The 27,876-nt window shown below is 40.8% G+C and overlaps 1 protein-coding gene across 2 annotated transcripts; it reads right to left on the minus strand.

Annotated features, from left to right (window-relative positions):
• mllt1a (MLLT1 super elongation complex subunit a) lies at positions 1–26,199 on the minus strand. 2 transcript variants are annotated; one of them, XM_047587677.1, is made up of 12 exons: positions 26,018–26,199; positions 16,822–17,002; positions 16,315–16,397; positions 14,837–14,980; positions 12,893–13,018; positions 10,146–10,802; positions 8,915–9,005; positions 8,687–8,798; positions 5,578–5,677; positions 4,952–5,020; positions 2,747–2,818; positions 1–1,892 (listed from the first exon to the last, which is right to left on the minus strand). In XM_047587677.1, exons 1-12 carry the CDS (start codon positions 26,027–26,029, stop codon positions 1,764–1,766), a joined length of 1,776 nt encoding a protein of 591 aa, XP_047443633.1. In that variant the 5' UTR covers positions 26,030–26,199; the 3' UTR covers positions 1–1,763. The 2 variants fall into 2 exon arrangements, with proteins under 2 accessions (XP_047443633.1, XP_047443632.1); XM_047587676.1 differs by having other exon boundaries at positions 4,943–5,020.
• Between the last annotated feature and the right edge of the window lie 1,677 nt (positions 26,200–27,876).

Below are 27,876 nucleotides of genomic sequence, written 5' to 3' on the forward strand. Positions count from 1 at the left end.
CCCCCCTCACCCACCCGACCCTACCCGCCACTTAGAAGGCAATTCAGGAGTGATCCTCCACCGCTCCGGTTCGCGAGCAGTCGAGCCCTTTCATGCACGCCAATATGGGGGAATAGGAGGAGGAGGGATGGAGTGAGGGGCCTTCAGCGGAGAAGGGAGGAAGGGGAGCAGGGGGCGGGGGGCTGTTTGGTAGGAGGTCAAGGCTCAGCTTTCAGTGCGAGGATGTAGAGAAGGGGAAGGGGAAGGGGAAGGGGAGGGGGGGGTTAAACTCAACAGAACATGTGTTTTCGGACGTTCAGACAGAAACAGAAAAACCTCGCGCGCGCACACACACACAGCACATGTCTCAGTGTCTTCATGTACAGTGTTTAGTGGAAGGACCTGGGAGGAAAACATGTGCATGGATCTGGGTACCACTTTACTCCCCTACTCCCCCCTCCTCCATCTCCTCCTCCCCCTCCTCCCCCATTTATAAAGACAGATCATAATGAACTTAATTTCTCCTATAAAGACAAGTTCTATAACTTTCAAACATTGGTTAAAGGGACATTTTTTATACTTTTTAAAACTTTTTTTTTTGTTCCTAATCCAACGTTTTTATTTGTTTGTTTTTTTTTTGCATTCATTGCACATTGTGTTGTGATAAACTTCCTTTAATCTGCACCACGTCTCCCTTCTTTCTTTTACTTTTCGGCGTCGGCGCAAACGTCAAGATTGACGACTTATTTTCGGAAAATGATTTTTGCCTGAAAAGCGGTTCCTGTCTGAACCGAGAGCCCTAACGCAACTAGCTTTGCTCTGCAGGTGTTTTTAGTGTCTTATATCTTTCAGCCTCTAAAGGCTCATGTGAACGTGGGGGTAAATTCAATAAATTCCTGCAAATGCGTCAAGAAGAATCGGAACGGTGAGAAGCTGCACCAACGTGCGACTCTCCGTTCTTTCTTTCTTGCCAATGTAACACGTGCCTTTAGTCATTTATTTGATGTTGAGAGGAGGGGGGGGGGGTTAAGTGAGTAAAGTGTAACCAGAATCTGTATATTTGTTGGCATGCGTGTGTGCGAGTGTGCGCTCGGGGAAGGAACGAAACCGGCTTTGTGCTCGAGCTTCACAAAGTCAGTAACCACAAAGACAACATCTCTGCTTTAACCTCAGCAGTGCTCGCACACGCACACACGCACACACACACACACACACACACACACACATATGCACAGACGACAACACACATACGCAACTCAAGAGTATGTCGGGAGAGAAATGAGCTCCAGCTGACAACGGTGGAGGAGGGGGTTGGGGGAGTTGGAGTGTTCTGCCGAGTAAGGAGTGTGCGTGTGAAGGGGGAGGAGGAGGAGGAAGAGGAGGAGGAGGAGGAGGAGGAGGAGGAGGGGAAGTATTAGGTTTGCAGAGGCGGGAGCGATATGAGTGCAGGAGGGTGAGGGAGTGGGTGTGGGGTGAATTCCACAGCTCTGCACAGACTCAAGACAAGAGATGTGTAGTGAAAATCCTGACTGTAGACAGAGTTCAGCGAATCCTCCTGCTCCTCCTCCTCCTGCTCCTCCTCCTCCTCCTCCAGTTTTCTCCCCAGCGTCACGTAAAGGTGGTGTTGTGTCTTCGCGTGTGCTTGTGTCTGTTTGTGTGTTTCTGTTTGTGTGGTAGTTGTTCCATGTCTCAGTCAGGCCTGTGAACGGGCGGCTCGTTTCTTCCTCGTCCTCTGACGACGCCGACGCCGCCGCTACCGTCCACACGCCGGCTTCCACTTCCTGTCACGTGGCCGTCGCCTCCAGGTAGCTCTGTAGTTTGCGGACAGTGGACTCGTCGAGTGAAAAGAGGTCAAAGTCAAAGGTGGTGTTGGTCACGTTGAAGTGGCCCGTCTCCTCGATCAGGTTGACAATCTGATGGGGAGGAACGGCAATTAGTCCTGTTTTAAAGTTTATCTCAACAGTGCAGGGCTGCAGGGCGTCATACAGAATACCGGGATTTTAATTTTTTAATGTACCGGCATATAACACCGTTTCCGATGTATACATTTTCAATGTGGCACTTCTAAACACGTGCATGGTGCAACTGCGTCACTGCGAGATGTAGTGAAGATGGAAACGTCAAAAAAAACGAAGCGGCAGAACAAAAAGACATTGTTGTTTTTTTTTTTTTTTTTTTTAGGCCAGACGTCCCCAATTTCTGGTGACAGTTCTCACCTTGGATGACCTGTCCCCCGGCTAAAGCTGTCCCCAAATTTAGCTTTTTATGAATGAGGAAAAAAAAAAAGAAGGTGCGCGCAGACTACAGTTATTACGGTAACCAGTCGTGCTGCTATTGACATTACAGACAGTTTAAATATGTTTAAATATGAATAAATATGTCAAAATAAATAAAACCGCTTCTATTCATTTCATCTTGATAACATATTAATTCTTTTCTTTTTATCTGAGCTGTAAATATCCCCAGATTTCCATGCTAACACGGCGCCATGCAAACCTGTTTTACTACTAAAGTGGGATTATTCTACAATATTTGCTCATCATCACAGTAAAATAGTCCATCCTTAGTCAATGTACTGCATTAATTCCTCTTTCAACCAGTAGAAAATGTTGTGAACACGTGATTATGCATAAAAAAAAAACCGTAATATACCGTGATACGGTCAGAATTTAAAAAAAATACCGTGATATACATTTTTGGCCCTACAACCATTTATCCTGCTGCCGTATTTCTGCTACAGGATATAACACCATGAATAAAAACACACCTGCTGAAGGACGTTGCGCTCCCTTAATGCCATCAGTCTGCGATGGAGGTCCACCAGTTCTTCCGTGTAGGCCTGCAGGTTAAACCAGAGAGTGGTCAAAAGGGTTTATAAAATCAAAAAAAGGGACTCAAATTTCTGTGGATGAACTGCTCTCCTCTATAATTTGTTTTTCTATCACGTGTAGTTACGTAAGAATTAAGATTTTGTTGGCTTTAAACTGATTATACACACTTTACTGCTCCCTTCCTGTTACTTCCATACAGGACGTTTTGTGTCGAAATATCGAATATCGAAAATATTACAAATTATTATACAAATCAACTGCGGAAAAAAATGATGTTAGAAAAAGGCTCAATGTTTTTTTCTGTTCTACAGACCTGCATTGTATTTTGCGTGTATTGAAAGTAAAGTTTGAGAGGAGGGGCTTAAATGCTAATCAAATAAACTGATCTGAACTGATTTCGAAGATGCTCAAGCGTCTATTTATAACACAGAGGGACTGAACTGATGAAGACATTAGACATGTCAACCTACTAAGCAACTGATGCACCGCTGACTTAGTGGTTGAAGTCGGGCCGTTACGTGATGAAAGTCTGATGACATCACCAATAAAAACCCAGTGGGGGTTTTGCCACAATACAGCGAGACTGAATGTAGATTATCAGATCAAATTAAGGACAACTGGACTCGACAATGATCCATACGAACTGGTATGGATACGGAAAGGTGGATTAGCCTCAGTTTAAGGTAGTTTAAGTTAGTTTTAGTTCACTTCAGTTATAATAAATGTAGCTAAATAAAAGATGCTAAGAGCTTTACTGAGGAGTAACGTTAGCCATACGATACTGTAGCATCCGACGTTAAAAGGATGACGAGGAGTGATCACATTTATTACGTTTATTGGTATTTATTGTTGGAACTGAAATAAATACTGTCGACAGTAACTCCGCCAAAACAACAACATCCACAAACTTAAGTAACTTAAGGGTTGACTTCATAAAAGAAACACAGCATAAATTAATATTATTACGTGACACTAAATGTGAACCACAACACCAGGTTTCTGTGTCTGGATTCCAGTTGTTTCTTAATAATGCAGCGATACATTTACTTAACTTTTCTTTGGGAGACATCTGTAAAAATATATCTCTGACCGCTTTTCAAACTGTTGGTTCAGTCAATCGCACAACAGCTCTTTCCTATTTTTAAATAAATTTTACAATGTAGATGCTATTAAAGCCTATGACTCAAACTAATGCTGCTAATCTCCATCTTCAACTGTCACTTTTTGCCGCTCAGTTGTTCGTAACCATGGAGACTTCGGCTGTGACATCACATGAGCTACATACTGTGAGCTGCAGACATGTATAGTCTGTATAAAAACAGGCTGCAACTCAGCACCATGAATAGCATTTAATAGTACTCCATGTGTAATAAATATAATTAATAACTAATAAATATATAGTATGCGATTAAAAATTGTATAATACGGTACGAATAAAATATTGATCACTTCCAACATTAATTTACCAGTTTATTAGCTTGCTGGCTAACTGTTAGCCAGCGGTTTCTTAGCAGCAGCGCTCTGACGGCTCACGAGCAACGCTGCCATTTGAATTACAAGCGTTTCGCGAACACGACTTCCCGTGTCATAATCACGCGTTCACGAGTTTGATATGAAGCATAAGACCTGTGAGATTTTTGAAAATGTCCAGTTACAAGGTTGTGAACACCACCCTTCATAGGCAGCATGTCATTTAAACAGCCATTTAATACACATTTATCGTGTATTGTTCAGATAACTAGGTGTCCACTATTACACTGCTACACCGAAACATGTTCATAGCTTTAATTTCAGATGTAGACGATGGCATTACATCACTGGTAGACCTTTTACTTTCTTTCCTCCATTAAACTCAGATGTTTTAGTGTGAAAGTCTGACATGAAGCCAGCTTCGCTTCATCACTTTAATAATCTCGTTACAAAGACAAAAGAGGGGGATTTCTCTTCCTGGGTTCAAAGGCCGGAGTCTGTCGTCGTCGTTGCTGCTCTTGCTGCTGGATCAATTCACTGGTCGTTACTGCATCTTGAACTCATTTCAGCGCTCGTCGAACAATGACTAAGCTGCTGTGCATGTGTGTGTGTGTGTGTGTGTGTGTGTGTGAGGGAGTTTAAGCATAAAAAGTTTGATTTACCCTTCCTACCTTGTCGTATCCCTTCTTCATCACCTTCTCTGAGCGAAACGAGGAGTCTGGACTCTTTCGGACCGACACCTGCAGCACAGACACCAGAGACAGAGGGAGCGAAGAAAGAGAGAGGAAACATTGATGTAGAGGGACGATGATTCATGGGGAGATTATCTGGGACATCGCTGGCCATTAATACAGCTAAAATGTAAATGGAGGTCTGATTCAGTGCTGCAGCAATGCTAGCGAAAACACAGGAAGTCTCGAAAAGTTCCTTGTTTGACTTTATTTGACTCAAACTGGACCTAATAACCTCATGGGTAAAAGTAACAGGCTTAATCTTACTTATTAAAAACAGAAATATTCATGTTGGCACAGGTAAAACTGAGTAACACGACCATACTGTTAAACTGTGATTAAACTAATTCATTCTGGTCGGCTGCAGAAAACATAACGCCTCTCATTAACAATACATTTAAAAACACACCGACTGTGGAGTTCTTCAATCTGATTTAATTATGACCAGAGTCAGTATTCGGGACCCACTGAGTCACACAAGCAGCAAATGTTGGCTGCAAATAAAAGCCGTTTTTTTTTTTTTGTCAATGCATCAATTAGAGCAAAACGAGGCCCGTGTGACTCACTTTGTTGTTGGAGGAGCTGTGTTTCTGTGGGGGCGGGGCGGGGTCTCGACTGGGGCGGTGCGAGCCGTCACTGCTGTCACTCTCGCTGTCCAGGCTGAGTCTGACGGGGACAGAGGCCGAGGTCGGAGGTCAGTCACACTCACACACAGACTAACTCCATGCTTAGTGATGCACTTGTACGGTGGAGGAAAAAGTGAAGTGTGTGTGTGTGTGTGTGTGTGTGAGACGAGTGGAATAAAAACTTGGCGTCAATCAAGTCCATGTAAATAAAAAAAATTAAGCCTTTGAGGAAATTTCAGGTTGTTTGTAAAATGTTTTGTAAAAGGATTCAGTTCGTTAAACGTAAACGTTTCATAATATAGTTCTTTGCAATTAAGGCTCCCCTAGTGGTCTACGGTGTAATTGCAAGTGGTCCATGAAAATAAAATCCTTTACAAAAACAAATAAATAAAACATATGACATTCATAGAAACAGGATTATTTTACTCAAATGTGAGCTTTTTCTGTAATTACGTCTGTATCAAAAGTTTAATTTACCGTATTTTATTAAGAGATCTCGCTCCCAGGTTGCATTGTTCAAAGGTACTATGTGACATAGATAATACAAACGTAACATGATCTGCATCCATTTAAAAATTGTGAGGCCTCTACTGTTTCAGTGTGCATGCACCATTCATTTCTTAATAATGCTCTTATTGTGAAACATCTGCAGGGAGGTGTTGTGGGGAAACTCATTAATGTGCATGTTCAAGTTAACTTTTTAAATTAAAATCAACTAACGTTTGATCTACCCTGAGGATGGGAGGTCCTCAGTGTCTGACCTTTAGCGTCATAAAATATTATTATATTATGTTCCCTCAGATATCGTTTCAGGTATAAAATGAACCACAACAGTCTCACAAACCAGTTCGTGATTATTGACTCTCTCAGAGTACAGTCATCACTCAGGCTGGTGAACTCCCTCCGTCCTGTTGTGTTTATGTTTTACCTCTTACAGGCTGTTCCTGTCGATATCAGATCGTCTCGTCTCGTCTCGTCAGCGCAAACTAATTAGTGAGTTTCAGTTTCTGTTCGGTCTGTGCTCAAAGTGAACATCTGGTCCTCAAAGTCTGTGCACAGCTGTACGGGAAAGCTTTTCATGCGCGTTTCATTTCTTTGTTGTTATCATTATTGCTGTTGTCATTATTTCTCGACTGTTCTGCAGATGTCGGCCATAAATGTGTCATGTTTTAATCTTTTTATATTTCCAAGAGCATAAAAATTCTTAGTTAACATTTTGATTTTTTTTGGTAACTATGAGATGTATCATTGCTTCGGGGCAAATTTAAAGAAGTGCTTCACATAAAATTGTTATTCTTCTGATGTAATGGAAATATCAAGCAAAAACCACATTCAGACCTCACACTAACACCTACGGCCTCGGGCAATTCAAACCTAACTTACCACCTTTAGGTTCGTGTGTTCACACCTCGCAGAAGAATTAATCTTGAGACTACTCTGCAGGTCTGATCTCAGACTTTCACTCTGTGTAATATTATAACAGCGGCTGTCTCTCATGCATCTCCACCGCCAGGTTCAGAACCAAGAACAGAGCTGTTTTATGTGTGTCTGGGTATTTTTAGACATGCACAAAACTTAGATTATAACTTGAAGCCTGGAAGCGTCTACATAAAGGTAAATAAGATGCACTAGTGATTACAGAGGAAATAGTAACCTAACCACACACCTTAACCTCCTTATCCTCCTGAGACCCAGCGTCCTCATATGGGGACATTACGGGGTCAGGGTTGTCCTTACAAGGAGACACTTTGTCTGCCATGTACTGGTAGCTAAGGGTCAATACACTTGTTTATTTAACTTTTCTAGTTTGATGCGACATGTAAATTTAACAAATTTACATGTACACGTTTGAGGACGTTGGGATTTCATCGTTTCCGATTCTGCTTTAGCATTAAAATAAGTAGTTTTATATTCTGGTACACAAATAATCCCTGTGTCCACATAATTTATTTCAAAAACTACTTCCAGAACAAAGATGATGCTTATTTTTCTTATACTTCTTATGTTCTACTAATACCAAATATATAAAGATAATAATCTTATCTTAAAGAAATTTGCAGAAGATGCTTTCCATTCAAATGCTTGGATCTCAGGAGGTTATACATCAACATGATGGCATCAGTATTTAACCATATGCTGATACATTATTTACTGACAGAATCATACTAGTGTCCTCTTATCTATTAAGTACTTTAACCCTCTGGAGTCCAGAGTATAATTGGCCGTTTTTGACTACTTTTGGTTTTATTTCTATATTTCATCTTAAAAACGGTTTATATTCCATTGTTTGGTTTCATTCTTTTCAGCACAACATCACGTGTGTCATTTTACAATTATTTTTTTCATTATGACAAACTGTATTAACACACTGGACCTAAAACCAGAATAAAACCAGAAAATCAGAGTAGGAAAAAGTTCGATTTTTCACTGTGAAAACCACAAACACGTCTATCAAACCATTTTAAGGACTTGGAATCCAAATTTAAAGTGTAAATTTCAAAAGCTTATGTACAAATTAATCAAACAACAAAGGTATTTTATAACTATTTCCATTAAAATGAAGGTAACGCATCACGCATTTTTGTACAACTGTTGAGGCACCAGACACGCACCAACATGACGGCAACATTAAGAACAAATGTGCGGTAAATTATTTCTAATAAGTCTAGTTTTACTTGGCCTATCAACACAATTTAAAAACTGGTTTATAGTTTGAAAAAAGCACTTTCTACAAAAGTTGAAACGGAGATCCACTGATGCTATTTATTTATGCTATTTATTTATTTATTTTTTAGCTATTTACCTCATCATGTTTGTTGCTTTTTCTTTTTAGGCAATAACTTATAATCGTGGTCATGTGTTATTTTTTTCCTGAATGAATGAATCGTCGAAGCAGCTGCTTGACTCGGGATGGTTCGCAAAACCAAAGGAATGAGGACAAATGTCTCAAACGTGTCTCTTGTAATCATCACAAGCACAGGTGAAGAGAGTTAGCTGTCGTGTTAGCAGCAGCATTGCGCTAGCCAGCTTTTTTTTTGTGGAGACTGACCGAGATTCACGGTTGGGAGGGTTGGTCTTGATGGGCGTCTCTTCCTCCGAGCTGCTGTCGTCATCGTCCGACTCTTCTGACTGAATCTCCTCGACCATGGACCTCAGCGGGCCTGAGAGAAGAGCGCACAGTCAGATTTCCCTTCGACTAGACGCCTTATTTTCATCCTGTAGAATGACGTGTATCTAAGCGGTGGAGTTAACAGCTCGTCAACGCCAAAAAACGTACCTTGCCCTTGTTTCTGCCCCGGCTCAAAATCAGAGTCTGAACTTGAGTCAGAACTGGAGCTGGAGTTGGAAGCACTGGACTGAGCCGACTGCTGCGAGAGGAGAAACAGAACAGGAACGAATTCAAGTGGAGGAGGAGGAGGAGGAAAAAAGAACAGAGTTGAAAAAGTTGGGAAAAAAAAAAAGGACGAATTCAACACGAATGAATTTAAGATCCAACATTCGTTATGACATTAGGTCAAACCAGGAGAAGCTTTATCGTGTGTCTAGATAAATGGATCAAAGCCAGAGCTGGAATAATAACATTTTTAGATCAAACAAACTTTTATCTGTAAGAGGCCCACAGCTCAAACCTGGACGAGTCTTTGTCAAGGTGCTGGAAAAGTAAAGAATCCAAAAATGTTCCGCACACAGAGCGTGATCTCATGACTTATGACCGAAAGCTTAATGTTAAAGTGATGCAACTGCACAAATTCAAGTGCAGAAAGCTTTTCTCAAACTTTTCATTATATATATATATATATATATATATATATATGTAAAAAATATATATATACACACACACACACACTATAAGTTTCTTTTTTGAGCTGGAGGAGTGATGTGTGTAAATTGACTTTATGTCACTTATACTTTTTGTTACGATCCAATTATTTTTGTTGCAATTCAATACTTTTTGTGAATATGCCAATACTTGTATATTGTTTATTCTATTCTATTTTTTTCTTCATCTTAAAATTTATCTTTTACACAGTCGACTCTTTATCCTTGTTATTTTTCTGCCCCTATTTATGCTGTTGCAAACTGAAATTTCCCCCATTGTGGGACAAATAAGTTTTTACCATTCCATTTATTTTATTAATTGTCTATTATATGTGTTTATCCCCGTTTTATTTATCTATTCTTCAGTTTTTTTATCCATTTCTTTCTCCTGTTTTGGTTTTGACCCACCGTTAACCATATTTTTAGGATTTGTGCCGTATATCAGTATATAAAGTATATAAGGTTGGGAAAAAAAAAATTTAATTTGTGAGAATTTGTTGTGAGAGAACGAACTGAATGAATTAAGTTTTGCAACTGGCGTTCAAATAAAAACATATGTTAAGACATTTAACTTGGAAGCTCCACGTCTTTGTTTTCTAACAAACGATTCGTCGATTAAATTAGTAAATAATCAGCTGATCGAACAACAAAAGGAAATCCTCAGATTTGCTAAAGCTCCCGTCTCTTACCTCCGACTTCGACGACGCTTCGTCCTCCGAGTTCGACTCTTCCGACTCCGGAGGCTTCTTGGGCTCCTTCAGCTCCTGCGCGTCGTTTTTGCTTTTGGGCCAGCGTCCTTTGTCCTTGCCGTGTTTCTTCTCGCCGTAGGGTTGGCCGGCCGCGGACGAGGACGAGACACGGGGAGACGTCCCTGAGAAGGCCCCGCTCGTCGGCCCCTTCGGCACCTCGGAGCTCTTCTTCTTCTTGGCGCTGGGTTTGGGGGACTCCACGGCGGAGGGTCGCTTCCCCGGGGCTTTGGACTCTGCGGGCCCTCCCCCGCCTCCCCCTCCGCCGCCCCCTCCGCTCCCAGCCCCCCCTCCTTTGGGGGACATGCCCTCCATCTTCGACGGATCCTTCAGGGTGAGTTTGGGCTCCTTGAAGGCCGCCTTGGGCAGGACCTTAACTTCATCTTTCGCTTTGATCTCCGACGGCTTTTTTGAAGACGAGGATGAGGAAGAGGAAGGATCGCGGCCGCTTTTGCTGCTCCCGTCTCGGTCGTTGTCTCCCTTGGACGTGGCTTTGCTCTCAGAGTCTTTTCGCGGCCGCTCGCGGTGATCCTTCGGCAGCTTGTGTGGTTTGGGTCCTTTGCTGCTGCCGCCGCCACCACTTCCGTCTTTGACGGGTTCCTGGGGAGACAGACAACAACACACTCAGCTAACGGCAGCTTTAACAGAATCAGCTGCGGTAACAAAGAGATATTAGAACTTGAGCTGCAGGACATGGACGAGGCTTCAGAGGAATACAGTATTTATTTATTTATTTATTTATTTTAAACCTGGCAACACTATCCTGGCTGCAGAGTGTTATTAAATGCTATTGAGTGAGAGCCTGTTTTTATACAGACTATACATATGTGCAGCTCACACCATGTAGCTCACGAACTGTCTATACATTTAATTATAGCAAACCATTACCTCTGCTGTTGAACTGTGGTGTGTATCAGGGATAGACAAGAATCTAGTGTCTAACTTTGTCTAATGGTGAGAAGCAAAACCACCTTCGGATCTGTACAACTAAAACTAAAGAGGTGGTGGTGGATTTCCGGAGGTCCAGGCCCACACCTTCAGCCTGTAACCATCAACGGGAAGTATCGTGGAGGTGGTTCAGACCTACAAGTACCTGGGTCGACTAACATACACTCCGTATACCAAAAAAAAAAAAAGCTCAGATCCGTCTCCATTTCCTCAAGAGGACATGTTCTACCGGACTATCACTGGCGTCCTGGGGAGGCAATTCTAAGAAGAAGGACACGTCACAAAAAAAGAGTTGCTGACGTCAGTGGTAGATTAAACGACCTTAAAACAAACTCTGGACTATTGGACTATGTCCACCACCTTCTACACCAGTGGTTCCCAACCTGGGGTCCATCACAGGGGGATCTGATCTGAGCTCACCATCACTTTTTAACCAGTTTTTAACCAGTATTGGGAGTGTGTCTCCCTACATTACAGTACAATATGCATGGCTTAAAATATTCTGGCACTGTACCAGAAATCCAGCATGTGGCGTTTAGAAAAAAATACAATGATGAAGGATGTTGTCAGGTTGGCGCAGTTCATTGAGCTCATCTACCAACAGAATGAGAGTAACGCAGCTTTCCCTCTACAAACTTAAGTCACTAGCCAGTCAGAAGTAGGGTGCGGGGGTGGACAACTTGTTTGAGATCCAGCTGGTGCTGCATTTAAGACAACTTGGGAAAAAAGGAGCTATAAAAAAATTAGTTGTCAAACTCAAAAATTACTGCTTCCAAAATAAAAAAATAAATAAAAAATAGCTGCCGCACAAATGTTAATGTTCATCAAACGATGACAATATACCAAACTTATTCTTCTCGGATATCAGAAGTCTGAAATTTCCGAGTTTTATCGAAGGCATCATCTAAGCTGGCGTTTTTGTCACTGTTGTCAGAAAGATGGAGTGTAAATTTTGCAATTTAGAAAATGACCGACAGTAATTTTTGTATAAATTATTTTTTTGAGCATTATACATTCATATTATTATATAACTTCCTTATTTATCTTTCATATCTGTGTCTTTATGATGAAGCCACTGGACACCGAATTTCCCGCAACATAAATCTAATCTAATCACCCAACACTTAGCAGCTACTACTACTACAGACTACTCTGGTTGTGTTACAGTCTTAACATGAAAGAGCAAAACCGAACCCACCACACACTCCCGGGAGCAGCTTTTAATAGAGCGTATTTCCACCCACTTCCAGGTTTTCAAACCGACACTATTAAACCTGATACATGTATAAGAGTGTCTCTTGTTTTCTGTGAGAGACGACTCAATCAGAGGCTTCTCTCGCTTACTTCGTCTGCAGATGGACACAACTGGACGGAGGGATGAGTAAAATGCAGAAACATGCATTTGATGAAATGATAAAATGTAGTTTTGTAGTAAATAATTTCAGAATGAATGTGTTAAACGACGCTGTAGTGGCCTCTTATTGAACAGAACAACTGAGGCAACTCTGGAAAACACACAGGGATCAGTTTCCTGTTTTCTCCTGATATGTCCCCTCTCCAGTAACTCTGCACAAAAATAAATAAATAAAAAAGCAGCTGGTAATGATTAGAAGCCTGAGTCAGCCTGAAGACCGATTTAATGATTGTGTTAATGGTATTTCATTTGTAAAACCTGTTTCTATCGATCAATGAGAAAAGAAAAGATGCTTTTTTTTTTTTGGATGGAGGGGGGGTCGACCAACCTTTGACGGGTGAGTGGTCTTGGTCTTCTTGGGGTCTGAGAAGGCAGAGAGGGGGATGGTGGGGAGCATCGGGTAGTCCGGACTGGGTCTCGATACGGCTTCAGCCCCCTCAGGAACCACCAGCACCTGCAATTAAACAGACAATCGTAAGGAGGAACCGATCTCTCTCCAACACGGGTTAAAAAAGAAACTATTTCCTGATTTAAAAGATCTGATATCGATTCATAAATTACTTTTTTTCTTCTTTTTTTTTTTTTTTTAAATAAACACTTTATCATTGCAGCTTCCCGTTAGGAATCTTGTGAAAGAGGCGCCTCGAGACCACGTAACGAGGGAAGAGCCAAGACATACACAAGAGCTAAAAGGTAAAATATGGTGGAAATAGCACAAATCTCTGGAAATAATGAAAACATTCATTTTAGTCAAATACTTTGAAAACCAAAACTTCTCTAAATAAATCAGGAACGACACCCCGCCCTAAATAACATAACATTCTTTTGTTTAAGACTTTTAAAAAGAAAAAGAAGAATGAACGAAGGCGGAAACACTGCGTCATCTTCTTCCACTGAATTCATTCAGTTTTATATTTATATTTTGAGAGAAAAGAAACTTCTTCCTTCTTCTCGTATTATATTTCTAGCACATAAACACAGTAATTTATTGCACGAGACAAATCTTGTGCAGCCCCGCAATGAAATTAATTCAAAACACGACAGAAACTACAACCATCTTCTTCTTCTTCTTCTTCAGTTACATTTCCAGCATGAACACATGAATCTGATCTTATATTAATCCTATAATTTTATTTACTGTCAGAAGACTCCAATTATTTTTCAGCGTAGGGATTGAGCAGACGTCTGTGGACACAATCCAGCTTTGTTAAGAAAACATATGTTTTTAAAACCTTCTAAAAGTTCTCTCTGTTATTCTGTTTTTGATTGAGATCTGCTCAGTCTATGTAAACATATAAATGTTTCTGTTCATGGGTACAAACGTGTATCTACGTAAACTACAGGCCAAAAGTTTGGAGGCGAGTTTTATTAGTATACATCAAAACAAACATGATTATTATTATGTTGCTTAGATTTGCTTTCTTCGAAGAAACCTCCTCTGGCTTTAACAACATACACGAGGCATTCGTTCCACAACAGATATTTGTATGAAGCCAAAGAGTTAAAGTGAATAATGCAAACTGATTTGTTTTTTGTTTTTTTAGTTATGCACTAAAGTTACGACTCAAATCGTCTCAACCTCTAAAAAAAAACTAAGCTCTTCTTTCCTTTTGCTGACGTTTATTCAGAAATGTTCTGACGTTCTCAACGTTCACCTGAACGTAAATTGAGGAAAATGGTTTCACATTAATAAAAGCAAAGTCTGATCATGCAGTAAATGCATCCCTGAATACATGTAACTCACAGCTGTTTTTTTAAGAAAGGTTTTGTGAACAGAAACTTGGAAGTTGCTTCCAAACTTTTGGCCTGTAATGTGTGTGCAGGTACATGTGCATGTATGTATACATGGATATATATGTACCATGTTTTTATATTACGTGTATTTATGCCTATTTTGTACTTCGATTTGAAAAAAGAAAACAACCGTTCAAACGTATAATCTATGCTTATTCATTGTGTCTGTTTGCAATTGTGTGAAGATTTCTGACGCTAACTGAAATAAATGACTTTCATTCATTCTTTTGAGACTTTTCAGGGCCTGCAGAGCCGCCTCAGACTGGAGGCCGGTTAAACCGAGATTAAGATATTGCAGAAAGCGGAAGACGACTTCTAAGAGTTTACATCCCCTCCCACTTCACAGCTCTACTTTGACAGTTTGTGGTTAAAATACAACACATGGTATCAGCTGTTATTGTTCCCTGCAGCGTACACTGTTGACACACTGAGTCATTTAGTCCTTCGGTCGTTGGACCTGTGTGTCCGACAGCCTCACCCCTCCAGCCTTGAGCAGCTTTCTCCTGAATTCTTTGGTGGGATTGTTGAAGGTGAGCTTCTCGCAGCGCAGGTGGTTTACCGGCGGGTTGCCCTCCAAGTTGAGGAACAGGTCGTAGTTGAAACAAACCTTCTTGGGCTCCTCCTGAAGGAAAAGACGGAGAGAAGAGGGACGACGGTTACGGCCGTTTTTAACGACATCTCTCACACTGCGCTTACATTCAGTCGGTGCCTTAAACATTTCACAGCGCGCGATAAAGGGCTGAAAGAATGGACCCTGAAATTCAATAAAACAGACACAGCTGAAACCCGGCGCGCTGATAAGACACATTCCTGAGAGAGACGCTGTGGAGTTGTGGACGAGAGGGGACAAATAACAAAAGCAGAGGAAAGTGCATTGAGGCGTATTTCTGGAAGTGTGATGACGGATTAATGGTTGCTGATATTTACATTCCACTTCACTTCCCCCTCTGAGTGCTTTCCTGATCTTCCTGACTACACCGTGTAGGTTAATTGCACATAAAAGGAGGATGTAGAACAGTTGGATGAGGTCCAGTGGTTTAATATTATAAAGCGGGAGATGATGGTACATTAATGTACGCGCACCTCTTTAACATTGGCCTCATCTTGTAACCGGAGTAAAGTTCTTTCTTTCCTCTGTCTTTTGAATGGGAGACGGTATAAAAGCGTACGTTGCGACAAAGTGTCTCTACGTCACGAGTGTTTTACAATCAAGCACTGAGATATTCACAAAACCGAGAGGTTCAGGGCCATCACTATCTTTATGTGCACTTAAGTAATCGGATTATTTGCCGGTTTTGGGCCATAACCTGATTCCGGACACATTAAGTAAAAGGGGAACCTGGTTTTCTTAATCCAATTAAGGAATTAACCTGATTAACACAAGTTGATTAAGGCTGGAAAAACATATATATATATATATATTTTTTTAACCTGGATTCTTGTGAGCTTGTGCGAGTTCTCTTTAAGCTCAGATTTATAGCTGTGCACAAACATTGTGGAAATGACAATAAACACAGCTTGAGTCTTGAGTCCAGATCAATGGCGCCGGTTTGTATTGTACACAACCACAGCGTCCCGGAGACGCAGACCGCAGTAACTGGCCCGACGTAACTTTCCTATCTTTTTCCATCTCGTCCCTCAGCCGCCACAAACCATCCACTACCCAGACGTCTTCTCTTTCTTCTCCCTGTTGCTGCGATTTCAGTCAGAGTCACTTGGTGCGTTTACATGCAACTGAATGTGGTTCTTGTCCCAGTTCACATGCAACGGAGATTTTTAATATACAGTCGGTTTATATTGTTATAAAACTGCAGCTTCTGCATGTTTTCAGCTAGAAAACTAAAATAGTGGACCTAACCATACACGCTTGTTTGGGATCCAACACAAGGTACAAAACCAAATAATCCAGGACATAAAGATAATTAATAAAATAAACCAGCATCCAGTCGTTCTCACCCTGTTCTTGAAGTAAACCTCAATAGGCATGAGGAAGCCCGCGTAGCCCGACTCTTCCACTTTGTACGGAGGCTCCTTGCATACTGCAGACACACAAAGGCAAAGGCAAGGCTTTTATTCACATTATTATTTATCAGTGGAAATCGATGCTATAATTTTAAAAACGTTAGATCAAAGAGAAATAAGGCGATAACTCTGCAATACGACAAAAGGCAGCGACAAGCTTTTTCCTAAGCGTCTTTTATGTGAACTGATTAATAAAAACAGAAAAATGTCAAGAGAAGAATGATGAACGGATTCCTCTTATTGCACCGTAACAACTTTAACTACAAATTGATTAAATTCTGAATACATTTATTAATTCAAACCTCTCGTTTATGAGCGTGTTTTTATCCTTATGCTGCTTTACTTCTTCCTTATTGTGTTTAACGCTGCATAATAAAATAAAGCCGGCGAGCACCGTCCCCGTCGTCCCCATGTTTGCACGCCGATATCGCTCCGTCCTACCTCTCTTGGGCTTGGGGAAGCTCTCATGCAGGCGGAAGACGACCTTCTCTACAAAGTGCTGGATGTCGCCGGTCTCGGGCCCTCGGACAAAGACCATCCAGTCGTGGGTGAAGCCTTCTGACGTGACCTTCTTCCTCAGCTGAGCTCTGTGGCCTAGCTCCAGCTTTACCTGCACCGTGCACTGAAAATGGGAAGAATTATATATATATAAAAAAAAAATTAACTACTGCAAATGATTTTACAAGAAAGTGAGGAGCATCTGTGCGAAGTGAATGTCATACATTTAATGTGAAGAACATAGAGAGGACTCAAAAACAGTTTGTACCCCTGGGTAAATGGGCACCGATGCTCCATAATGGCACCGGTGCTGATGCAAACGCTGGTAACCAGACTGAAAAGCAACGCAGATTTCGATGCCACTGAATTTTTAATTGGCGGCCCCTTAGCTCTATTACTTCATGGATGGTAGTGAACCTTCAAAATGCCACAAGACCAAACGGTCAAAAGTTTGACTCAAAAAATGCAACAAGTGCTCAAAGGAGATATTGTGCAAAGGAGGTAACACCTGGAATTTGATTAAACATCTGACGACGCATAAGATTTTTTAAAAAAGTACAGTCTTTGATAGCCTGCAAGAAGTTAATTTGTATTTATATTATTTAAATGAATATTGTGTTCAATGTGCACGCCACAAAATGCCTTAAAAATGGAAAAGGCACCATTCTGGGACTAACTTAGTATGTTTTCATTCTTTAAACGCCAGCATCATTTCAAAAGTACCAGTTTGGCGCCAGTATCAGATAAAACCTTAACGATGTCCATACCTGCCCCTGGGCCGTCAACCAGAGCAGCTAAATCATTATAAGACTCTGAAACAGTTTCTGGAAGCACTGATGTTTTTAACACTGGATTTTTAAACTCATTCATTATTTATTCTGAATGCACGTCTGTGCTGATGTTTCTGTCTTTTTAACCTTTTAAACAGATGTAATACAGCAAATTTTATTGTATATTTTTTTTTGTAATGACAATAAAGTTATTCCGATTCTAACTCACTCAGTTCAGGTCAGGAAATGTTCCACGTACGTAATGTTTATATTAATCTAATCCAAAGGTTTCACATATTTACCGGTTATTATTTGTTCTGTAAAGATTGAGAATAAACAAACAAACACTGTTTTATGAAAAAGTGACAACTTCAGGTGATTTGTTTTATCCAAAACATTAGTTTTATAATCACATCAGATTAAGAAAAGCAACAGGTTCTGATATTTTAGACGCTGGAAAACCAAAACAAAACAACAATGAATTAAAGAAACCAGCTTCTTGCAGGTTAATTGCTAAATTGATCATCTCTTCTATATCTTAATTAGTTTTATATTTGTTTATAATGTCACTAAAGTGGCTGACGTGGACGTGAAAAGATTAATATATTGAGTAAATTCATCAATGATGAGTTTGTGTTTCTGAATGTTGAGCAACACGTTATCAAACGTTATCAATTTAGTTTAGACAAAATTATTGAGAAAATAATTATCACATGCAGCACCACTCCCAACGTAACGCTGCAACGGACAAAAACATGTCACAAAATCAGACGCAGCGTCAGATTAAACTACACAACGAACACAGAGCTGATGCATTAAACTGCATCTGTTTCAATAACTGATACTTTAAGTTGTGTTTTGAATCAAAAACACGCAACACATTTGCGTTTTTCCAGTGTTTCTTTACAAACTGTTGATCCTTTCATTTCGTTTTACAGAATTCATAATTAATTGGTCAGATTGCCTGATGATAAAAACTGTCACATGCAACAACCCCACCCATCAACATGAAGCACGATGTGTAACAAAATATGCAATGTACCTGTAATATATTTTCACATTTCTTTTTATATTATATCTTATGTTTCCAATTCTCTGTAAATAGTTCCTTTTGCACTATTTTGTATCTACTCTGTGTTTGCACTGATAAGGAAAAACGCTTCACTCTCGTTATACACGATACAATGACAATAAAACAGGGGTGGGAAGAAATATCGATATGGCGACATATCGCGATAAGTTTTCTTCCGATACGATATCGATTTTGAACGTCTCCATATCGATTTTAAAAGAAAAAAGCCACTTTGCTGCGTGGCGTTTCAGAAGCGTTGCAGAAGCGGTGGCGGCGGCAAAACTTGAAACACCATCAAAATTCAAAGCTGACGCCCAGAGACACGTCAGCTTAATAAACTGGACAAAGAGTAGGAAGTTTGCAAACTGTGTTTTGACATTGAAGTGGCAAGAAACTTGATCCACTTTTTCTGGACAAGATCATTTAAAATAATATTGTTTCTGACACAGTTTGTTCAATGAATTGTCACTGATGTCATCTGATGCACCTTATATTTTAAGTTGCATTTAAAATTTCTCAGTGAACTAAACAGAATTTTGCAACAATTAAAGTGTCATGAAGTCCTTGCCAATATCCGCCCATTATGAACATGACTGTACGTCAGAGATAAATCCTGACGCCTCGTAGACTGAAGCATGCTACGAAATAAACGTTAAGTAAAGCCGGTGGCGAGATTAATCCGAGGAGCCGTTATTCATCGGTTCCACCTTGAACAAAAAAAAACCTCAGAGAGAGTCTGAGACTTTGAGAGCGAGGACTTGATAGTCAAGAGGAGACAAACACAAAGCTGGACTGATGTCAGGAGACTCCCGGTGGAATGGGAGCGATTAGCTGCCCGAGGCGATGGATCTCAAAAAAAAAAAAAAAAAAAGGTTTGTCCAGAAGAAGGGGCACGTCTTTGGGGCTGCCTCCGTCTGCCAAGAACAATGACGGCGGACGGAGCCGCCGCGCAAATGAAAACCGCGCTGGTGGCGACTGCCCTGAACGGACGAGGCTGAGTGAGGAGGCTGTGGAGATGGAGTGCAGGAGGGAAAGAAGGGTAATGGTGGTGGTGGTGAGGAGGAGGAGGAGGAGGAGGAGGGGGGACAGAAAGGCACTTTATGTCCAGGGGAGGACTGAAGAATGTGGGGATTTGGCCCCAGTGTTGAGCAGCTCGTGAGCTGGGACTGAGTGGGGGGATTAGAGGAGACAGGATTGAGATGAGCTGGTCTGGCACTCTCCAGTTGACTCTCTCTCGCTCTCTCTCTCCGTTGCCTGGCGCGATGCCCGGCCATTCTGGGGCATTAATGCCCTTAAAGTCCAGACTCCACCACACCCACAGCGAGCAGCCGTGGAGTCAGTCCGACCGACCAGCAGCAACCAACCAGCTCTACCCGGGGAACCCATGAAATGAGGAACGCGACGGGTAAAAATCAGGATGACAATGAACCTAGCAGCAAAGCTACATCATAAAATAAAAAAAAAGACATTAACAAACTCAAAGCATAAAAACAACAGCTAGAATCAATCAGAAAATGACCCAATTATTTGTCACAAACGACGTCAAACTGAATATCTTTTCCGTTTCGCCGAAAACTGTAAACATCTACTTATTATTAGCGTTTTATGGTCTGTGCAATAAATTCGGATAATTACAGACAAAACAAATTGATTAGGAGAGAATAATTAGCCGTGTCACAGCGGGGGGGTATCCGCCAATAAGCGAAACAACAAGAGACAAAAGATGCAAAAACGTGGCAGAGAAATTAGAGCCGACACAATTAGCTGATTAGCTCATTGTTAGAAAGTTAATGAGCGACGATTAACGATGAATGGAGATTATTCATATTGTTCCTGCCTCTCGTTTGTGAATTTGTTGCTTTGCTTTTGATTCCAAGTGATTTTAAACGAGACAGAAAAAAAATTCACAGATAAAAATATTCATTTACAAACAAGAGTTCTCTCTCATGATGCTGTTTACTATTAATTTAAGGCGCTAATTAGCAATTTTACCAGAGTAAAGCTTTGGCTTAAACATTTAAACACACAGATTTACAGCGAAATAAAACAGACTCTCAGTTCAGACACTGGTATAAAGCAAATGTTTGCAGAGAAATTTACTCAAAACGATGAAATGATTGAAATAATCACAAAATATAGTTTAATCTACAAATTTATGGCTGCCACTAGTTAACTTTAAGTGACAAATGCATTGGGAACTTCAGGTTCATCTTCAGGAGTCTCGTTTTGTCCAAACATCAATTTACAAACAACATGAAACTCAGAAAGGCAGATAATCTTTATATGTTTAAAGTGGTTTTGGTAGAAAAACGACCGGGGCTGCAGATCAATGAACTAAATTATTAACTAACTAATCCTCTCAACCTGAAACAAATGGAGACAGGTAGAGACATTTTCACAGAGAGCAAGGAGGACGTCTACTTTGTTCTGTCCGTCACCTTCTTTACTTGAGCCGGGGGAGAAGCTTCAGGTTGAGTTAAATACAATAACCAAACGGGTAAGAATGAACAAATTAGTGTTAAACATCACGAAAACTAAATCCACTCTATTTGGGAGCACTTAATTTGTTGAGTTGGTAATTATTATGTATTAAGTTAGATGATTTATCGTCCTGGTCTGATCAAACTGATCACATTGTTCTGAAGATGAGAAAGAGCGTTTCAATTTCAAGGAGATGCTCTGCTTGTGTTCCATCCTCTGCCGTGAATGACGTTGTTCAACCTCTCGTTTTGTCACGTTCGGAGTATTTCCCTCTCATTTTTTTCCAAGTGCAGCTCAGAAACATCTTAAAAAGCTCCAACTTGCACAGAACTGAGCAGCCCAATTAGTTCTCCATTGTTCTTTCCATGCCAACGTAAGTGAGATACATAGCATTCATTATTACACAGGATGAGACGTTACAGATCGTGGTGCCAAGATCGGAGGCAAAACACATTTAGAAGCTCAGTCCAACTGGAAAAACCGAGGCTAGCGGCTAGCAACCAACAAGAAGACACCAGCTAACTAGCCTAGCCGACAGCAGTGGGCTGTATGCGACGCATCATTTGGGTTTTTGGGTCAGACACATTTTATTTTAAGCTACTTAAACCTAAATTCCTATAGTCTGATATAGATATCATCATATGCATCATTTATACGCTGTATTTTTGAGACTATTTTGGTTATTGTTGTTTGATTTATACTCAGAGTGACTTCACTTATTTGTTGAATTATTATATTTTACCTGTTACGTGTTTTCTGCTTTAGTTATATTGTGTAATTTCAACTTTTGTTTGTTTTCGTTGCTGAATTTGTTGTGTGGACCCCAGGAAGACTAGCGACCGCTTGGTGGAAGCCAATGTAGATCTTAATAAAAAAAAAAAGAAAGAAAGAAACCTGCCATTAAAACCTGAGAGGTTCAACAACACAAGTAGAATAAAGCTACAACATTAACCGATAACGACAAAGTTTAAACAACATGACACTGTAAAAATGAAGACGTGAACAGAAGAAGGGACCAGAGGAGATGGACGTAGATCTAAAGAAAACATTGGTCTCAATAAATCACACTCACTCATCCCAAGTCTATCAAAGGCAACGCACGGGATACAAAAAAACAAATGCCACACAGCGGCTAATATTTAAAAGATGTGAGCATGTCCTCTCTCGCTCTCTCTCCATCTCACAACACGGTGCTCCAATTGAAGGGAAATACAAATTTTGGCAGACACACTGGCTCCCATGAAAACAATGAACTCCCAGCTGCCGTGTAAATAACACCCCTCATGACTAAGTTAATCTCCTCCAGCTATTAAACGATTAAAATAAAAGTCAGAAAGTTTTCCTAGGAGATGACACACATGAACGGGCAATCCGTTTGGCCGGAGCTAAATTCCGAGCTAAGTCCATCAACGAGACGACACCGGCAGGGGTGAAACGGTTACTTGTATTGGAAAGTGGTCAATCCCCGAGAGCCACGGGGGAGTCATAAATAGTCTGTCCGCAGCACCCAAAGAAAACAAGTGAGTATTGGAAATAGGGTGTGTGTGTGTACGAGTGTTTGGGGATTAAAGAAAAGCTGCACAACCACTCATCCTGTCACCCAAACTGCAGCGTAGAAACAAGAAAAGTAAGTCGGAGTCGTGACCCTACTTCACCGGCCACGTACGAAAGCGGTAAGTGATATTAAAATTAAAAACACGCAACAATGAAACATTCAGATTCTCCTCAACTAATCCGAGAAAAAACTGCCACAACAGTCCAACCGGGCGCAGACGTAAACTTCGTTTAAACTGTTCATCTCTCAAACTGTTTTAATGGAAAGTAAACGTTAAGACAAGGGCTGTCAAAGTTCATACAGTTAATTTAAATCGTTACGGCTCAAAATGTCCACCTGGACTTTTTTTTTTTTGCTTATTTCGACTATAAATAAGTCAGAATAAGACTTTATTGCCAAGTATATATCTGCCTTGGTGTTTGTTGCATAAAAAAATATATGAAATAAGATAAAACAAAAATATAATCACTGTATAATAATCAAAAGGAACATTTACAGTGGGATGGTGGTGGGTTTGATGTGTTCACTGGTGAGGGGGGGCAAGAATTGTCGAGCAGACGCACTGCAGATGGATAAAAACTGTTCGCCATGCGAGTGGTCTTGCATCCGATGGATCACAGCCGCAATCGCAGCCTGTAAGTAAGTGCTTTTGTCTTTTTTTTTTTTCCTACAATACCTGGAACTATCAATATCTACGCAATTCATTGCAAATCATAAGAATATAATAATCCTGTAGGTGCAGCAGGAGTGAAATTACCGTGATGACTCCATACTGGATTTAAAGAGCAGCATCTCACCTTCCAGAAACCGTTATGAGTCTTTCTGACGGCACAAACTGGGATCTAACCCTAAACCCTCATCTGTTCGGTTTTAAGAGGGTTAATGCCGCTTCTTTTATTGACGCGTGATTAACGCACACAAGTCCTGAGATTATGACACAAAGTTTTGGAGATCAGGAGGCGAGCCGACACCAACTTTGCATCTGGCGAGCAGAAAGAAACGACGAGAGCAAAGTTTACCATCGTTGTGATTAGCGTTGCACATCAGATGCAGAGAGAGAAACCTCCACACTAAATGTTAGCAACGCAGATGCAGCATATTTGTTGAGCATCCACCATGTTTGAGGCCATTTGTTGAGAATATTTTAACAATAATAACAACAACGATGTAGATTTGCAGTCATATTTGTCCACTCCCATGTTGACAATAATACTAGAAACCTTTAATATCCCGTCATTGTACATTTACGAGAGTAACAAAATGTGCTGTTGCATATTTTAATCAAATGACCCGTATCTAAACATTGTATTAGTGAGGCCGGACATAATAACAGAAACAACTGATATTGCACTGAAAAAGTCCCCTCGGAACAAAAAGTAAGAAACACGTGATTAATCACAATTAGTTATCTTACTTACTTATCTTAAAATTCTAAGTTTATCTGTATTAGTGAGGCAGAGATTAAATCAGAAACTATTGGTTCAACTACAGCCTTAAAAATGAAAACAAACCTGCCCCACTGAGAGGGAGACGTCAAAACTAGATCTGTCTGAGCTGATGCCATGAAACAAGTATAAAAAAAAAAAAAAAAAAAAAAAGCGTGCACCAAATCTGCAACGAACTGCTCGTCAACTGTGGACAAATGTGCCATTAACTCCGAATCAATTGTCGGCCCTAATCTTCAAAATTCGTCAAGTTTATTTGTATTAGTGAAGGCCAGACACGATGAGAGGAACCACTTGACTACGTACCAACTCCTCTCTGAACGAGAAGTAAACATTACAACTAGGGCTGTTACAGCGAGCGAGGGGGAAAAGTGTTAAGATTTTAACTCCTGGTCAACTGTGGACGGTCGTCCGATCAAATCCCGATTAAATATTTGAATCAGGCGACAGCCATAATATTTAATTTATCGAACGTATTTACATTAGCGGGGGCCAGACATTAAATTAGAAACGATTACAGTATCTATAGGGCACGAACTACGGCCTTTAAAATGAAAACAACTTCCCTCTGAAGCAGGAGAAGTGCACATTAAAAACGTTTATTAACGCAGAATCAGACGGACACACCGAAAAAGAAGAAAGCGCCTGAGATGCAACAAAGGTCACATGCATCACAGAGGAGCAGCTACCATCTCCTTTTAACTTGTGCAGAGAAGAGCTCCTCTGGATGCACTTTCACAGTCAGAGTTAAAAACTTCAAAGGGCCCAACGGTGAATGGAGACAAGTTCCAAGAAAGCGGCTGAGCCACTTTCCATGGGTGTGTGTGTGTGTGTGTGTGTGTGTGTGTGTGGCCTAGCCATCTGAAATACAGTCCTGAACAACCTCAGGCATTTGGAGAGTCACCCACTCTGCAGCAGTATCTCCTTTTACAGTTTACAGCAGATATGTAATTTTGCTTGAACCCACTGAACAGTCTGTTTTTTTCTGCAAAAATAAAAAAGCATGCACGTTCATAATTGGCCCATAAATCTGTGCAAATGTACACAGATCAAAAAAAAAAAAAAAGAAAATTGGTACACTCTGCAAAAACGGGATTCAAGTTCAACCACTGCATGCTGCATGCATTTTTTTTTTTTTTTTTTTTTTTTTTTTTGCAGCCCTACAACCACGAATGTTGCCGAGCATTAAACATTAACCAACTGTTGGCAAATAATGCACAGATATTTGCTGAGGTTGTGTGTAGGATGCCTGGCTTTACTAGCCCTGTGTGCTGGGGGTTTCAGGGCCGCTAAGGAGAGGAGGAGGCAACACCCCGCCTCTCCTCACCAACCTGGAGAGGACGAATCTTTTTCCCCGGCGCCTCGTAGCGGCTCCTTAGCCTTTAGCCGAGGGCCGACACTCCTCCTGGTAGGTGCATTAGCTTAGCTTAGCTTAGCTGCACAAAACCTCGACTTAAAGTGGCCGTGTGTGTGTGAGAGGGGGGGTGTTTAATAGCCTCCATGTGGTGTTTAAAGGCGGCGGGGCAGAGCAGAGACCAGGTGTGGGGGCTTCTTTGTGCGCCCGGTTGTGTGGCTCCATGCTGAATGGTGTGGTAGTAGACTGAGGCCAGCGCATAGCTCCAGAGCCAAACAACTACGAGTTCATTAGCAGCAGGAGCATTTTTTTTTTTTTTTTTTTTTTTTTTTTTTTTTTTTTTTTTCTAGCTGAACAGAAGATCCAATTCCTGCCCTGCCGGCGGCGCGCAGCCTGCAGCCATTTTCACCGAGAGAAAAAAAAAAAGTTCGAACCCGGAAAGAGACACAAAAGCCACTGTACCTGGTTCTCCATGTTCCCTCCGGCCTCCGTGATTGTTGTATTTATTTACAGCGGCGTTTGTGGAGCGTCTCCCCGGCCTCTGCTCCTCATTGTGTGTCAATCCAGCCCAGAAGCGGAAGGCAGACGAGGTCCCCCTCCCCTTCCAGACGGCCGCTGGCAGGCAACCAAAACAGAAAGCTGGCTCGGCCAATCACAGGGTCGGATTTTTAACCTCTCCCGGAAGCGGCCAATCAGAGGGCCGGGTTTTTAACCCTCTCTTGAAAGCGGCCAATCGGAGGGCGCCGGAGGCGGGGCTAAGACCGAGCCGCAAATACAATTAAAGCATTTGACGGTAGTTTTCTCGAGTGACAGCGAGTCTGTCCCAATGGCTTCAGCTCTGATTCAATTGTAAAATGCACACGATGCTAATTGATTAATCGGGGTTCCATTGCACAGGGTTCACATTTTTTAAGATGAAGAGTAAGAAAACCTTTATTTGCTCTAATAAATCTGCTTTTTTTTTTTTTTTTTTGCAAAAACCACTAGAAAGTAGACATACGCTATTGATAATTTAGACTTTCTATTTTATTTTACTAGCTAATACTTATATTTATTTTATTTTTATCTTATTTTTCTTTTGTTTTTACTAATAATTTTTAAGAGTGTATCTTTTATGTTCAACTAAGCTACTATGAACAAGTAATTTCCCTTGTGGAAAGTCTATCTAAGTCTAAGTCTTGTTTCACAAACCACTAGAAAACACTGTTTATTTAGACTTTACTGGATAATGCTTATATTTATTTCATGTTTTTTCTTTCTTTTTACAAGTGGTTTTTAGGAGTGCTCCTTATATGTGCAACTCAGCTACTGTGAACAAGTAATTTCCCTTGTGGATCATTCAAAGACAAGAATATATACAAAACACAATAAAGGAAATTAAAAATATAGAGACATTCTGTATACATTGTGGAATGGTAGCTAAAATTGGTTAATATAATATATTTTATATAATTGCTAAGATTATAAAATATAGACAGTGAGGTAGGAGTTTGTGCAAGATAAGTGCAGTGCAAAAAAATCAAAATGAAGCCAAGTCTAAGGTGTGAGTTATTGTTAGCTCAGGCTGGTGTTGCTGGGATGAAGGTCCTGTGGGAGCGTCACTTCTCGCAGCATGGATGCATCAGTCTGCTGCTGAAGGTGCAGCTTAGGTCCCCTACTGTCTGATGCAGTGGGTGATGAGAGGGTTTGTCCGTGATTGATGTGAGCTCGGCCAACATCCTCCTCTCACCCACCTCCTCGACGGAGTCCAGGGAGTTAAGTCTCTTCCTCGCTACCTCACTTCACTGTCTTTATTACAGAAAGTATTTATTTGTATGCATTATTGTTTTTTTGTATATTCTTGTCAAATTCCATCCATACGTGGGACAAATAAACAATGTCTTATGTCTTATTTGTCCCACAATACAAAAGGGCAGAAAGAATATCAAGAGTACAAAGTGTAGAGTATACAAGATAAATATTTAAATAAAGTAAAGTACTGACATATATACAAAAAGTATGGAATTGCACAGATGATTTATGAAGTTGTGCGCAGTATCTAGTAAATGTAAAAGTGTTTAACTTTGAGGTGTGATGATATTGAACCTATTTTAGAGCGTTCATTGTGGAGCAGGAAGGAAAGGCCTCCTGAATCACAGCGAGGGTGAAGCAGTCGATCACTGAAGCTGCTCCTCGGTGCTACAGGGGGTGGGACTCATTGTCTGTGGGTATTAGTGCGGGCGGGACGTTAAATCAATAACATTAACAATTAGGTGCCTATCTGATTAGAATGGATTATTAGTAAATGTACAAGCATGATAGAATTCGAGTAGCTACTCTTC

This window comes from Mugil cephalus, chromosome 6, assembly GCF_022458985.1.
Source record: "Mugil cephalus isolate CIBA_MC_2020 chromosome 6, CIBA_Mcephalus_1.1, whole genome shotgun sequence".
Classification (NCBI taxonomy): domain Eukaryota; kingdom Metazoa; phylum Chordata; class Actinopteri; order Mugiliformes; family Mugilidae; genus Mugil; species Mugil cephalus.